Source organism: Maniola hyperantus, chromosome 8 (genome assembly GCF_902806685.2).
Source record: "Maniola hyperantus chromosome 8, iAphHyp1.2, whole genome shotgun sequence".
Classification (NCBI taxonomy): Eukaryota; Metazoa; Arthropoda; class Insecta; order Lepidoptera; family Nymphalidae; genus Maniola; species Maniola hyperantus.
The window spans coordinates 5,417,688-5,430,862 of NC_048543.1; the positions used below are offsets into that span (position 1 = coordinate 5,417,688).

The 13,175-nt window shown below is 38.7% G+C and overlaps 2 protein-coding genes across 2 annotated transcripts; both read right to left on the bottom strand.

Moving 5' to 3' along the window:
• Window positions 1-13: 13 nt before the first annotated feature.
• LOC117984527 (odorant receptor 82a-like) lies at window positions 14-3,555 on the bottom strand. The gene is made up of 5 exons (XM_034971159.2): window positions 2,731-3,555; window positions 2,551-2,650; window positions 1,829-1,933; window positions 947-1,105; window positions 14-88 (listed from the first exon to the last, which is right to left on the bottom strand). Exons 1-5 carry the CDS (start codon window positions 3,543-3,545, stop codon window positions 35-37), a joined length of 1,233 nt encoding a protein of 410 aa, XP_034827050.1. The 5' UTR covers window positions 3,546-3,555; the 3' UTR covers window positions 14-34.
• A 2,700-nt stretch (window positions 3,556-6,255) lies between these two features.
• On the bottom strand, window positions 6,256-9,761 carry LOC117984495 (uncharacterized). Its single transcript, XM_034971124.2, has 3 exons — window positions 9,608-9,761; window positions 7,688-7,769; window positions 6,256-6,503 (listed from the first exon to the last, which is right to left on the bottom strand). Exons 1-3 carry the CDS (start codon window positions 9,611-9,613, stop codon window positions 6,271-6,273), a joined length of 321 nt encoding a protein of 106 aa, XP_034827015.1. The 5' UTR covers window positions 9,614-9,761; the 3' UTR covers window positions 6,256-6,270.
• Between the last annotated feature and the right edge of the window lie 3,414 nt (window positions 9,762-13,175).

Consider the following 13,175-nt stretch of genomic DNA (forward strand, 5'->3'; position numbering starts at 1 on the left):
AAGTAAGTAGGTAAGGCTCCGCGTGAAGCAAAAATTATTGCGAAGTCTGCCTTAAAACGGCGTAGTAACTATAAGCAGTGCGAACAATCTGGAAAATAAGTTTTCAAGTTAAAAAACCGGCCAAGTGCGAGTCAGACTCACGCACCGAGGGTTCCATTCTACTGTCGTATTTTTTCGACATTTTCTTTCACAATAAATCAAGACGGTGCGGGGCGTCCCCCCGCCTCATACTTCGATTGCCATCGACCTGTCGACCTGTCGCGTACTATACATAGAATCTGCCAAAATTCAATTCACGACGTTTACCGATTCATACTTCTCGAACATGGTCGATTTATAGACCTATCCACATGTTTTAACTGTGGCAACGATTCCGTTGTCTTTCTCTAAACTAAATTTAGAGTATCTGCATCCTTTTCTTTTTAACAATGCTAAAAAGGGACAGAACATGAACTTTACATTTAAAGACTCTAAATTTTAGTGCACGCTACAAATTTAAACAGTAGGCTCGCGACTGTGCGCTAAAATCACGGATTTATCATCTAAAAATTAAATTTAAAATTGTCAAACTGCGTCAGTCCTTTTCATATTACACTAGTAAGAAGAGTATGCGAATACTCTAAAATTAGGTTTTGCTCAGAATCAGTACCATTGTGGGTGTAGGTTTGTATAGATACACACTGCTCAGGTACAGTACGCGGCAGAAAGTATGTGAATCGACCTTTAAAAGAAGATAGCAGATTTGTAGAGCAATTGTCTCTGTCGTTGAGATCGACCAAACGTCACATAACGTCATATATGAGTGACTGAGACAACGCTCTACAAAGCCGAAATGTCATTCTAAAGGTCGATGTACAACTTTCTGCCGCGCACTGTAGTACCTACGCTTGTTTTAAGAAAAATTGGAACAGAGGTAGTGTGTCGCCGCATATATAAAAGCTTTAACCTGGACAAATGAAAGCAAATCCAATTTGTTCAATGGCCCAGCCAGCAGCCTGCACGGGCGAGCCATACCGACAGACAGCAGCGCAATCTCGCGGCGTATTCTCGAGCTCAAGCACCAGAACGCAGCGCAAAATGGCCCTTCGCCTAAGCAGACGGAGCTCTATAAAAAATGCGTGCCGAATTAAAAGCCTTCGCCTTTTGCAAATTGGTTAAAAATAAATAGGAATTGATCGAAGACATATTAGAACGATCACAAGACAATAGACATGTCTCGAATCATTCTTGGGTCTTTATGAGACCCAATCATATCTCATATTACATAGTATGTAGGTAAGGCGCACGACTACTACGGTGACATGACTAAATGTCCACTTGTTGACCATAGAGACAAAACAAAATCCAACACTTATATAGCCTCCGAGCTATGATCTCGTGGTAAATGACGACCACGACGTCCCTTCAACCTATGTTAACCGGCTCTATAGCCCAGACTACGTACAGTGGCCGGCAGGGAATATTATAAAGAGGTTTCGCCTTCGTCGAGCGTTGTCTCTGTCACTCATACCTGTGTGATGTTTTGTCGGTCTCAACGACAGAGACAACGCTCTACGAAACCGCTGTCTCTTTCTAAACTATCGATGTACAATATTTCCTGCCGAGTACTGTAAGCAATTCGGTTCGCTCCTTCGTCGCACTTACCGCACTATTGCGCTGTCTAGACTACACTTTGTTGAACCTCTGTATGTAGATAGTAGGTATGATACTATTCTGGTAGGGTACCAGAAGTTATCTACTTACAATACTTAGGTAAGTATAATGTATCCCAATGAGTAATGATTAAGTATCGGAAACGATGGAACGGTCGGAGTTGAAAATGACTTACGTCGTTTATTAGTGCGGCTCCATACTGACAGAACAGGAAAAGTTGCGTTACTGTCGCACCCATATATTGCAGTAGTGAAATTAACTGCGCAGTACTCAATTGTTCCTTAAAAATAAAACATAATGACTACCTGTACCTACAGTAGGTACTTTTATAAGTACTACCACTACTACTGCTACCAGTTTTATAAGTTGCGCCGATGTACCGGCACAGAAATCTTATTTTTGAATGCCGCAAAATGTCAACCAAAGCGCGCGTCCGTCCGCTATTGCCTACGCGCACTGTTTTATACGCGCTAATTATGAGCGTGATAGCCAGATAGCACTTGTCTATTCTTCTTATGTTTAAAATCCTAGCGTCCGGCCACAATTCCATTTCAGCTTCGCAATCCATTGAGCTATACAGGGTGTAACCAGAACTGTAGCAAAAACGAAAACTGATAGTACCCACTGATGATTACTGATATGATACCACAAAAAAGAACGCGAAAAATACATTAAAAAATTCTACTTTTTGTAAAAGTTCACGAAAGTTGCAAATAAAACATCCAACTGACGTTAGAGGTCAACAAACGTTGCATAAGTAGGCCACTTGGAGTCAATGCCGCGTCGTAGGCGGGGCATTGACCCGAGTTTTGCACGCTATACATTGCGAGTTTGAAAAATATATAAATTGGTAATTTATTAACTAGATATCTACAGTATGTTTTTTATTATTCTTACCGATTTTAACTGCATAGCAACTGAGCAAAGCGTTAAGGTTGCCAGAAAGAAATATATTCCCAGAATGTTTTGAATTAACCTGCCAAGTTGATTTACCGATCTAAAATAATTTTATAAATTTTATTATTTTCGTTTCAGTGTTAACATTTTTAGAAAATGTTAGCACTGCTCAGGACTTACTTTAATAACACGACATGAATGTGATGGCATTTCGTGATCCTGAAATGAGCTCGGTTATCTCTTCTATTTGATATACTGCAGATTTTTCCCTTTCCTCCGATACGTTCGCTATATTTATGGAGTAAATTAAATTGCCCACGTATGAAAATCATAAATCCTATTGCGGTTAAGTCGAAGGCTGTATGCACTTTTACGCAGTATACGGCAGCCATGATCTCCGCTAAAATCGATATGATGTAGCCTAAAATGCTAAAATCTAGTGGCGCCCAACCTGGCAGTATGTGAGGGAATCCGTCCACCTCTCTTCCCTGGTACAAACGCAACCCATACTCAATAAATGGGGATGCCATGAACACTACTACAGTCAAACAATATATTCTCGACAAATGTGTTGAAATTGAGGAAAATTTTTTGGTGTATGAGCATATATATTTTAAAGAGGTGTCATCTTCTTCGCCATCGGACTCGTAGTCGCATTTATAATCACGGTTGTACAATTCCTCGTTTTCCAAAGACGATGCTTGACTGATTAGGAGACGCCATTGTTTCTGTTTTATTAGTAAAGAGCTTAGTTTCAAGAATCCCATAAAACAGAAAGAAAGTACGCTAAAGCAAGCAAGCAGTGCTTTCGGATCTTTTGTAGTAAATAATGCTATTATTTGTGTTATGTTCGTCAGCAAGAAGGCAAAAATAGATGCTTTGGCTGCCCAGTGAATGCCATAAGTGCTTGAGTTAGCCCAGATCCCTGCGTTGTTAATACGTTGTCGAATAATGCACTTAAAATTGGCCTTACGCCGACGTGCACCCCTATCCATTTCCTTGATATAAAAATATTTTCGAATTTCAATCTAAAAACAAAGTTAAATGGCTTTTATTTCCATATTTTAAAAATGATTGACATAGAATAACATAATTAATCATCCTCAATCCTCATCTCTTTCCCAATCGTAAATGGCAATTGAAAAAATACTTCACTTCAATATTTACTTTAGTTAATAAATCCATATCCAGGTTTGATCTAAATGAGAATCCAGCGTGGCAGCTCGGACGTATGTTGCTTTAGTGAAAAATAAATATTGAAAATTTCCCCTTCAATTAAGAAAATAATTACTTAACATTCAATTCATGTCTGTTGCAGTAAAACGTCTATTTTATGATTAAATGAAATTGTCTAGTTCGTTAAATGTACGTTGTAGGTATCTTAGGCTTTTACCTACTACTTTACGTAGCCACCTACTTCTACTTTCAGACAAGCAACACAATTTCTGCCGTTCACTGAAATGGGCCTATTACACAAGACACACACACGGCACGCTAGCATAGGCTAGCCAGTTGACCTAAGAGGCAGTTAATAATGAAGAAAAATCGAAGAATATATCCTAGTCCGTACAAGTAGTGTCCGACCAAAAAACCACTTTGGGCTAAACCTTCCGCTTCGGCCAAAATAGGCCGATAACGGCCAATGCCCAAGGTTTCTAGCCAGAGCTGAAACTGCTACGAATACGCGAGAGCGCAATGAAAGATAATGGAACTGAGTTTCTAAAGAGTTATTAAACCTTCAGCTTCGGCCGAAGGTTGTGGTGGCAGTATTGTTTTTACTGTATATACCTGTTCAACTCCATATAACTCATCTAAATATGATTTATCTATGGATGTACGAAGTAAGGTCTTTAGCTTTGTCATTTAACTCCATTTTTCATTATCATTAAGAAATCCATCAAACTTTCGTTGTCCACGATGTTTCGGTAAATAAATATTAAATGGACCTAACTTGCCTATTATCTGCCGTAAGGGCGTTGGTGCACTTTTTGATGGATCCGTATAAATACGAACCAAATGAGTGTGTGAGAGGAGCATACGTAGCTACATTTTGTATGACGGCCACTACGAATCGTATTTTTACGAAAACGAATACGAATTGAATGCGAATGAGTGCATAAATGCTCAGTCTATCTTCTACATATAAACGCTGAGTGAGCTGAATTTTTTCTAGAAGAATGGTGTTTTTGAGTGAAGCCAAAATCCTTAAATTCAATGGGTAGGTAGGACCTCTTAGAATCTATCTAAGAGTTCATCTGTCTTCTATATATGTACCTATATAAAAAAGAAAAAAATTGACTGATTGACTGATCTATCAACGCATAGTTTAAACTAGTAGACAGATCGGGCTGAAATTTGGCATACAGATAGCTATTATGACGTAGGCAACCGCTAAGAAAGAATTTCGGAAAATTCAACCCCTAAGGGGGTAAAATAGGGGTGTGAAATTTGTGAAGTCCACGCGGACGAAGTCGCGAGCATTAGCTAGTCTTGGATAAAAAACAATTCAACGAAAATTACTACGGTAAAATACTTAGTTCTAGTTTTGTAAATGGCAAAGTTTTTATACTTTTAATCACTTACCTACATAAAGTTTTTAAATATGTTTTTTGTGGGTTCTGCTTTTGTTCAGTTACATTAAAGTTAATTATGATAATAATTGCCACAAAGGTACGATTTACTATAATTTTTTTAGTTGATCACACATCACACAATACCTACCTCGATGTTATTATTGCAGAAAAACAGAATGCAATTACTTCATAATAATTTCAAAGTGTTTTGGTTCCAACCCAACCCTTTTCATGTTCAAGACTGCAAGAAATCATTTCAATGATAGAACAATTTATTAATTACAATCGTCCTAGGTACTATAATATTTCTCTATGAGCAGTTTTATGTAAAACTGTGCTATGATAGGGATTCTAGGGAGTAGATATTTCATTTCATCCATACTTCGTATTAATATTATAAATGCGAAAGTGTGTCTGTCTGTCTGCTAGCTTTTCACGGCCCAACAGTTCAACCGATTTTGATGAAATTTAGTACTGAATTAGCTTACATCCCGGGGACGAACATACTTTTTATCCCGGAAAAAGAGAGTCCCCATGGGATTTTTAAAAACCTAAATCCACGCGGACAAAGTCGCGGGGATCATCTGGTATATTATAGATACACATCGTAAAAAGTAAAAACCGGTGCATCAACTCACCGCCAATATGCTCACCCTACCACTACTATATATACATACTATTTTATTTAGTTATCGTATTTTAAACTTAAAAGATTATTAGATAATTATTGTAAGCATATTGTGACATGCTATCTATGCGAATATCCACTATATATACCATACAGATAAGCGAATATCTACTTTTGTTTAAAAATTTAATATCCTAAATCCCTGTCAGCGCCATCTCCTACTATTCTTCTTCTTACTCGTTATGCTCTTGGCAGAGTGCTTTAGGTCCTCACTGCAGTGGCACACTTGCTTGATAACTGTCATAATGCACTCATGTACCTACCTACCTGATGGGATGTCCACCGCAGCCAGCTCTCACTTCTTGTTCTGCTTTTACTTTTGATAAAATTAATGGATAGGAAATACCTAGGTAACGTGTCTCAGTGAAAAGACGTTTTTCATTTGCTGTAGGTAACTAATGCTTTATTTTATACATAACCATAAACATTAATTGATTTCGGAAGGAATACCTAATTTAACTACCAGGCTGAGTTGGAACGGAAGCCGACGCTCGAGTCGTCCCATCCATTAGAATTGGCGCATCCGGATTTGCCATTAGAGTAACTTCTAGTGTTTGCACCATATCCGGCAGATCCTCCCCAGCCATTTGAACGGCTGAGGGTGGAAGCGTCACCACCCCAACCTCCTCCGTTTCGAGCTAATCCGATCGGTGAGGACCCGTAACTACTGCTGCCTTGCCAACCGCTTGGTGCTACGAAAAGAATGCATCGTTTAATAAAGCTCCAATGAAACAAACCTACCTTTTGATGACCCTTTAAGCGCTGTGGTCTTATAGTGACAAATGCCGGGGGCAATCTTTTGGATTTAACAATGTTTCGATTGCGGTCAGTTAGATATCTTAGGCAATGATGTTTCAGATGGCGATTTGTCAATTTGGTACGACACCCATAAGTAAAAAGTACGAACTAGAAACCCACTAGGCATAGGTATGGATTTAATAGAACTGCCATATTCCTTTCAGGGTCTCTTCCATTTTAAACTGTATCGTCACTTACCACTACGTGACATCTTTACCCAGGCTCGTAGGTATGTCTTACTAAACTAATTGAAGTGTCTCCCTGTGTTTTCCATATAATAATGTTTTCCGTATATAAAATGGTAGATAAGTACCTAAGCATTTATCAAAACAAAAAACCAGTTTCATTTTTCTGCCTGAACTGCTAATCCAGGCTAATTCTCGAAACGGCTGAACTGATTTTGACGAGAATTTCGCTAGCAGATGGAGTACTATTTGTAAGGAATGATAAAGGCTACTTTTTATCTCGGTAAAGTAAAAGGTTCCCACGGAATTTTACGGCATCTAAATCCTCACGAAACGGGTCGCGGGCAAGAGCTCACAGGAAGTAATAGATATTTTATTTCAATGGTTGGTAAATAATAATTTTGTATTATTGTAAACTAGCTGATGTCCATGCACGACTTCGTTCGCGAGGATTTAGTTTTTTTTAATACCGTGGGAACTCTATGATTTTCCGGGATAAAAGGTAGCCTATATCACTCTCCAGGTCTTCAATTATACCCATGCAAAAAATCACGTCGTTCCATTGCTCCGTTGCGACGTGATTGAAGGACAAACCAATAAACCAACAAACAAACCCACTTTCGCATTTCTAATATGGCTACTGATAAGCTGGTATAGATGTTCTATTTCACGATGACCGCTCAGCCTTACTTGCAGTAATGAGTGTATTAATTACCGTTAATGCATTTGTGTGTCTAACGTAAACCGCGTCGCAGTCAAAACTGAACGCCACGCACACATCAGACTAATATATTACTTCGCACACTATCATTTATTATGTGTACGTGTGCACCCACACAAACATAGCCAAATGGTCTTCGTGAAATAAAACATTATTAAATAATACTTTGTACCTGGAGAACGTACTCGGCGGATGCTGCCATTCGACATTCCCACGACAGAAACAACAGCAATGCACAACAGGAGCAGTTTGATCTATTAAAAAAAATGTTTTTATGTAGGTACATATCAATAATATTATATTGTAAAAAAGGAGTAGATGAGTAAGCTGAATAGGTATTACACCTAAAGTGAAAACTTAAAACTACGACACGTAGCTGCGCGGGAAGCAGGAGTTGACTGATGAACCAATACCACGGTCGGCGGCGTGCACCCCTGTCCAAGTTCAAGTTACCTACTTGATTGGAGGTATGTATAGAGATAAGATTTTTCTCGTAGAAAGCTAAGTAAGTAAGTAAGTAGATACAATGCGCGGCAGAAAATAACGTACATCAACCTCACATAACATAGGTAGGTACCTTTAGAAAGAGTTAGCGGTTTTGTAGAGCATTGTCTCTGTCATGTAATACTTAGGTAGTTAGGCACCGATTCCGTTGTCTTTCTCTAAACCAAATTTAGAGTATCTGCATCCTTTTCTTTTTAACAATGCTAAAAAGGGACAGAACATGAACTTTACATTTAAAGACTCTAAATTTAGGTGCACGCTACAAATTTAAAGAAAATGCGCGCTAAAATCACGGGTTTTACCATCTAAAAATTAAATTTAAAACTGTCAAACTGCGTCTGTCCTTTTCATATTACTTTAGTAAGAAGAGGATGCGAATATGTACTCTAAAATTAGGTTGTGCTCAGAATCGGTACCAGCCACCCAAATATTCAAATTTTATTTAAATCCTAAATCGAGGCTTGCTGAATTAATTTTGAGAATATTTGAATCCACAAACCCATAAAGCCTTTGAAAGCTTACCGACCACTACAAAAGCTTCGCAAAAGGCTTCCTGCGTTTTTAATTAATATTGAAATTCTTTTTAAATCTATCCATTTTAGATACTGCCCTGACGAATTTTTACACAGATTCTACATTGGTGCCAAATATGGCAAATATTTAGTAGTAGGTAGTTGACTCGCCCTTTTTCCTACATTGCGCTAAACCAGATATCTATATCTACAGTACAGGTACATTCAGCTGCGATATGCACCGCCCGCCGTCCCGTTAGTACACATGCAGAATAAGCAAGCAATAGATGCGCATCACAACCATCACGAAATTGAGCTTGTTGAGGTGTGTTTGTTTCGTGATACTTGCGTAAGTATTGCTTGGTTTTCCTACATGACGTGTGTCACTGTCGTGTAGTAGCCCGTAGCAAAAGGTAGGCGGCCCGCCCGCCCAGTCTAGGGTAGGTATATCGCATGCTGCACGTTGTAATAACATAATATTACCTGATTTAGCGGATTAGGTATAACAAAATAAGCTTGTTGTCATGCAGTCATTGATTCAGAAAGAATCACTTAAGAAACCTGATTTGCCAGGCTTTAAACCTTCTGGATTTAGGTTTTTCATTCTTATCATGATTTCATTAGCACTTTGCAGTAACAAGGCTCTGGGGGCCGCATTCTTATATAAGTGCGCTTCTATCAGTCCCGCAAATTGCTAATGCGCGTGGTCGCCATTTTAGTGACGTCAGCACTAGACTGAAGTTTCTAGCTGATGGTATATTTTTATTTCGGCTGACGTTAAAATGATGTATGTCATTTCGATGTTAATGAGACATTATGGTTCCAGCGCAATAGCGATTTGCGGGACTTACGCGTTTCAGCGAGAAGCCTTGTTTACTTTTTGAGACAATATAGATTATTATAGATTAGGTACCTACTATAGATTATGTAAGAAGATTACTATTTATAGAGGTAAGAAGATAGCGGGAAGTGGGTGGATGAGGAAGGCGGAGGATCGTGTGTGGTGGCGTGCTCTTGGGAAGGCCTATGTCCAGCAGTGGACGCAAACAGGCTGATTGATTGAGGTACCTACTTACCGTCATTTTTATTCCACTTGTATTTTTTCCACTTACGAACCTAGTGACACCTGTACCTTATATGGACTATCAGGTATCTTGAATGCTAATTTATATGAAGAAGTCATATTAGGATGACGTTAATTATATTTTTTGTCAGCAAGATACTATTAAAATGATACACGATGAACACGCTTAAATCATTAACTTCAAAACTTTTAACAATAGTGCCGTGACAACTCAATTTTCATAGCAATTTTATTAGAGTTAAATTAAGGTTACGTGTAGGTATATCGTGTGAAAAGCGGTGGTAGCCTATATATAAGGATGTCGGCCTTCCAGTCGGAGGGTCTAGGTTTCCTGGCCAGTGGCCACGCACCTCTAACTTTTCGGACTTATGTCAATGTGTATTAGCATTTAGATAATTATATTCTTATTCGTGAGGAAACCTTCATACAGTACGCGGCAGAAAGTAATGTACCTACATGAGTGACATTTCGGCTTTGTAGAGCGTTGTCTCTGTCACTCGTACCTATATGACGTTTTGTCGGTCTCAACGACAGAGACAATGCTCTGCAAATCCGCTATCTCCTTCTAAAGGTCGATGTACATTATTTTCTGCCGCGTACTGTACCTACATAATTATTCGTATACCTTCATGAAGTAATTCACGTTCTTTGTAAAATAATTGAGTTGGTATGTAGCAGGTAGGTAATATTATTATTTATTATTTAATTAGAACGGCCATAAAGCCCAATTACACTAATTAAACTACGAGTACTAACTAACATAAATATACTTACAAAAAATTTGTTAAAATTACAATTATTAATAATAAAGTCATGTCAAAAAGCAAAATTATAAATTTTGACAAAAGTAGGTATGTACACCTACTTAGAATGAAAATTGTATTATTTATAAATAAGCATTGTGTGCATTGTAAAAAGCCATGCAACTCGATGACGTTTTTACTAAGTGTTTTTTAGTTACCTACATATTTTTTATTAGATGGGTATCTTGTGAGGGTTGCTATTGGTAGATAGGTAGGTAATAATTAAAATTGTATTAGTTTACTAGCTGCCCTGGCGAACATCGTTCCGCCTAACAGTCGATTCAAATTTTTTAAATTTTTCTCTCCGTAAGAACCATCCTCGTACTTCAAGGAATATTATAAAAAAGAATAAGCGAAATCGAATCAGCTGTTCTCGAGATTTGCGTTGACCAATGACCAACACATTCATTGATTGATTTTGATTTGATTCATGATTCATTTTTATATCAAAATGATGCTAAAGCATATAAGGTGTAAAGAGAACGCTAGCTATGAAGACATTTGATAGTAGGTACTGATGATTACTGATAAGTGATAAGGTACCACAAAAACAGACGCGATTTTTTAAAATCATGTTTAAAAAATCACATGTATTATTTAAATAAAACATCTGACATGACGCTAGAGGTCGACGGACGTCAGATCACTCGGAGTCAATGCCGCGTCGTAGATGGGACATTGGCCTGAGTTTTGCACGCTATAGATTGCTGGTTTCAACAATACTAAATCAATACAACTACAAGATAAGGCAAATGGCATCGAGAGCAATAATTAATCTATGGCAAATGGTAATTTGGGGGTTATTACCGTTGAGTCACACCCCCGTGTGTAACACTGTTACACAACGGGAATTTTTAAAAATAGTTGTTGGCATTGGATTGTGTTTAGGTAAAAATAAGTTTTTGCTAGTGTTCTGATTAGGTACACTTTGTATTTAATTTTAATTACATATTTTTTTTAATTATATTATCCTGCTCATCGAAACGAGCTAATAGAGAAGTAAGAATTTTGTTGGTCGCAGATAATGCACGTTTACGTTGAAATCCAAAACGTCAATCTTATCTTCTGTCTTTAGTGCGGCGCAGACGTTGTCGTTTATTTTGGTGCTCCTTACTTTAGTTCTAATGGCTTGGCTTGCTTACTGGATTATTTCCTGTTTCCTAACTTCGGATGTTTTATTTATTATTATTAAGTAGGTACTCGTAATAACTATAATAATATAAATAAAATATTTCATTATTATAATTTAATCTTGATACCGTATGGACGAAAGCACGTGCAAAAGTTAACAATATTTAAGGTGTTTTGACTTTTGGAGTAACAATGTAAACGCATCCTTACATTTTTAGGGAACGGTCATACCCACTGACTAATCACGATTCACCTCTATACAATTGTACAAGAGAGAGCTCCCTATCCTAGTTACCATCTACAAGTAAAGCCGCCAAGTAATTTAGCGCTCAGTTACGATGTCACTTAGAAACCGAGTATCGGTTTTATAAATAATTGCTACACTTAACAGGCTAGCCTTCCCAGGTGCGATCGCAATCTGGGGCTAGCAAGTTAGTAAATACTTAGGTATCATATAGCAATCTTAGCGATCATAAAATTCATAAATTTATGTCGCCTGTAAGATGATAGCAACCCTACAAATATACTAAATAACATGCTTGGCCGAGTGCACACGAATATGGTACTTTTTTTCACTATCAGCTCATTTTGTGGAGTTCCTTAGACAAATAAAGACAAATAATTTTTAAGTTCGTTTTTTTAAAACGAAATTTTTAAGATCATAATATCAGGTATATTATTTATACTTTATTTTTCTGGTGAGGAAAATCCATCATGGATACCAACGGTCACGGGGGCGCACAGTGGTTATGTCGGACTCCTACCGAATAAAAACCTCACGAAGTTCGACCCCACCGCTAACGACGGAGCACAAGGGACCAACAACGCCTCGTTACTCCGCCAGCGGATGTCCGCCACAGCAGACCCACCACTGGGGCACTACGTGTCCCCAAACACCGTCAGAGGCATGCCGGAATCACAGCACGCCAACTAACCCGAGGACCCCGTGTCTGTCATCCACAGATCCTCACGAGGGCTAGGGCTCCCTTGGAGGGCCATTCCCTCTCCACGTTCCCCATCCTCACCATCTCTCTCACCCGTCACCAAACTGGACAGGCGAGAGACCGGTGGGGCAGCCAGTGTTTGGATGGGTGATGAAACACTCATCACCAACCACGCACCACCCACCACAGCCACACCCTCCGCTCCTGGTGCCATGCCCCATGGGTGCTCTGTAGTGAGCCGGCGATGGGTTGATCATGATGATCATGAATGCGAGTGAATGTTTGGCTGCAGAAACGACGCATGAGTAACTGCCTACCTACCTGACTGATCTTGACTGTAAAATAAAATAAAATAAATAAAAACCCGTGGAACTTTTTGATTTTCCGGGATAAAAAGAAGGAACTCTATTTCCGTCGTACGGCTGTCCCAGGGATGTAAATCTGCCAAAATTTATTATATTTCGATGCCTGGATTTCTTCCACCTCTCGTTATTCCAGGTTTTTTCTGCATATTATGGGATCAGCTTCCAACTTCTATGCTCCGTCAAAACTACAATAGGAGGCTATGTAGTTTCAAGGGGCGGATAAACAATTTTTTCTAAAAGTCACGCCCTCTGGTGCTGCAAATGTTTATGGGCAGCGATAATCAGCTTACATCACGTAAACCGCCTGTTCGTTTGCT

Bases quoted from the DNA above. Each gene is read 5' to 3' on its own strand.
- LOC117984527 (XM_034971159.2), bottom strand. From the start codon at position 3,545: ATGGATAGGGGTGCACGTCGGCGTAAGGCCAATTTTAAGTGCATTATT. The intron at 2,651-2,730 runs GTAAGTCCTGAG...AAATTATTTTAG, and splicing joins ATTCATGTCGTGTTATTAAA to ATCGGTAAATCAACTTGGCA. The intron at 1,106-1,828 runs GTAAGTCATTTT...CATTTTTTATAG, and splicing joins GAGCCGCACTAATAAACGAC to AGCTCCGTCTGCTTAGGCGA.
- LOC117984495 (XM_034971124.2), bottom strand. The intron at 6,504-7,687 runs GTACAAAGTATT...TTCTTTTCGTAG, and splicing joins CCGCCGAGTACGTTCTCCAG to CACCAAGCGGTTGGCAAGGC.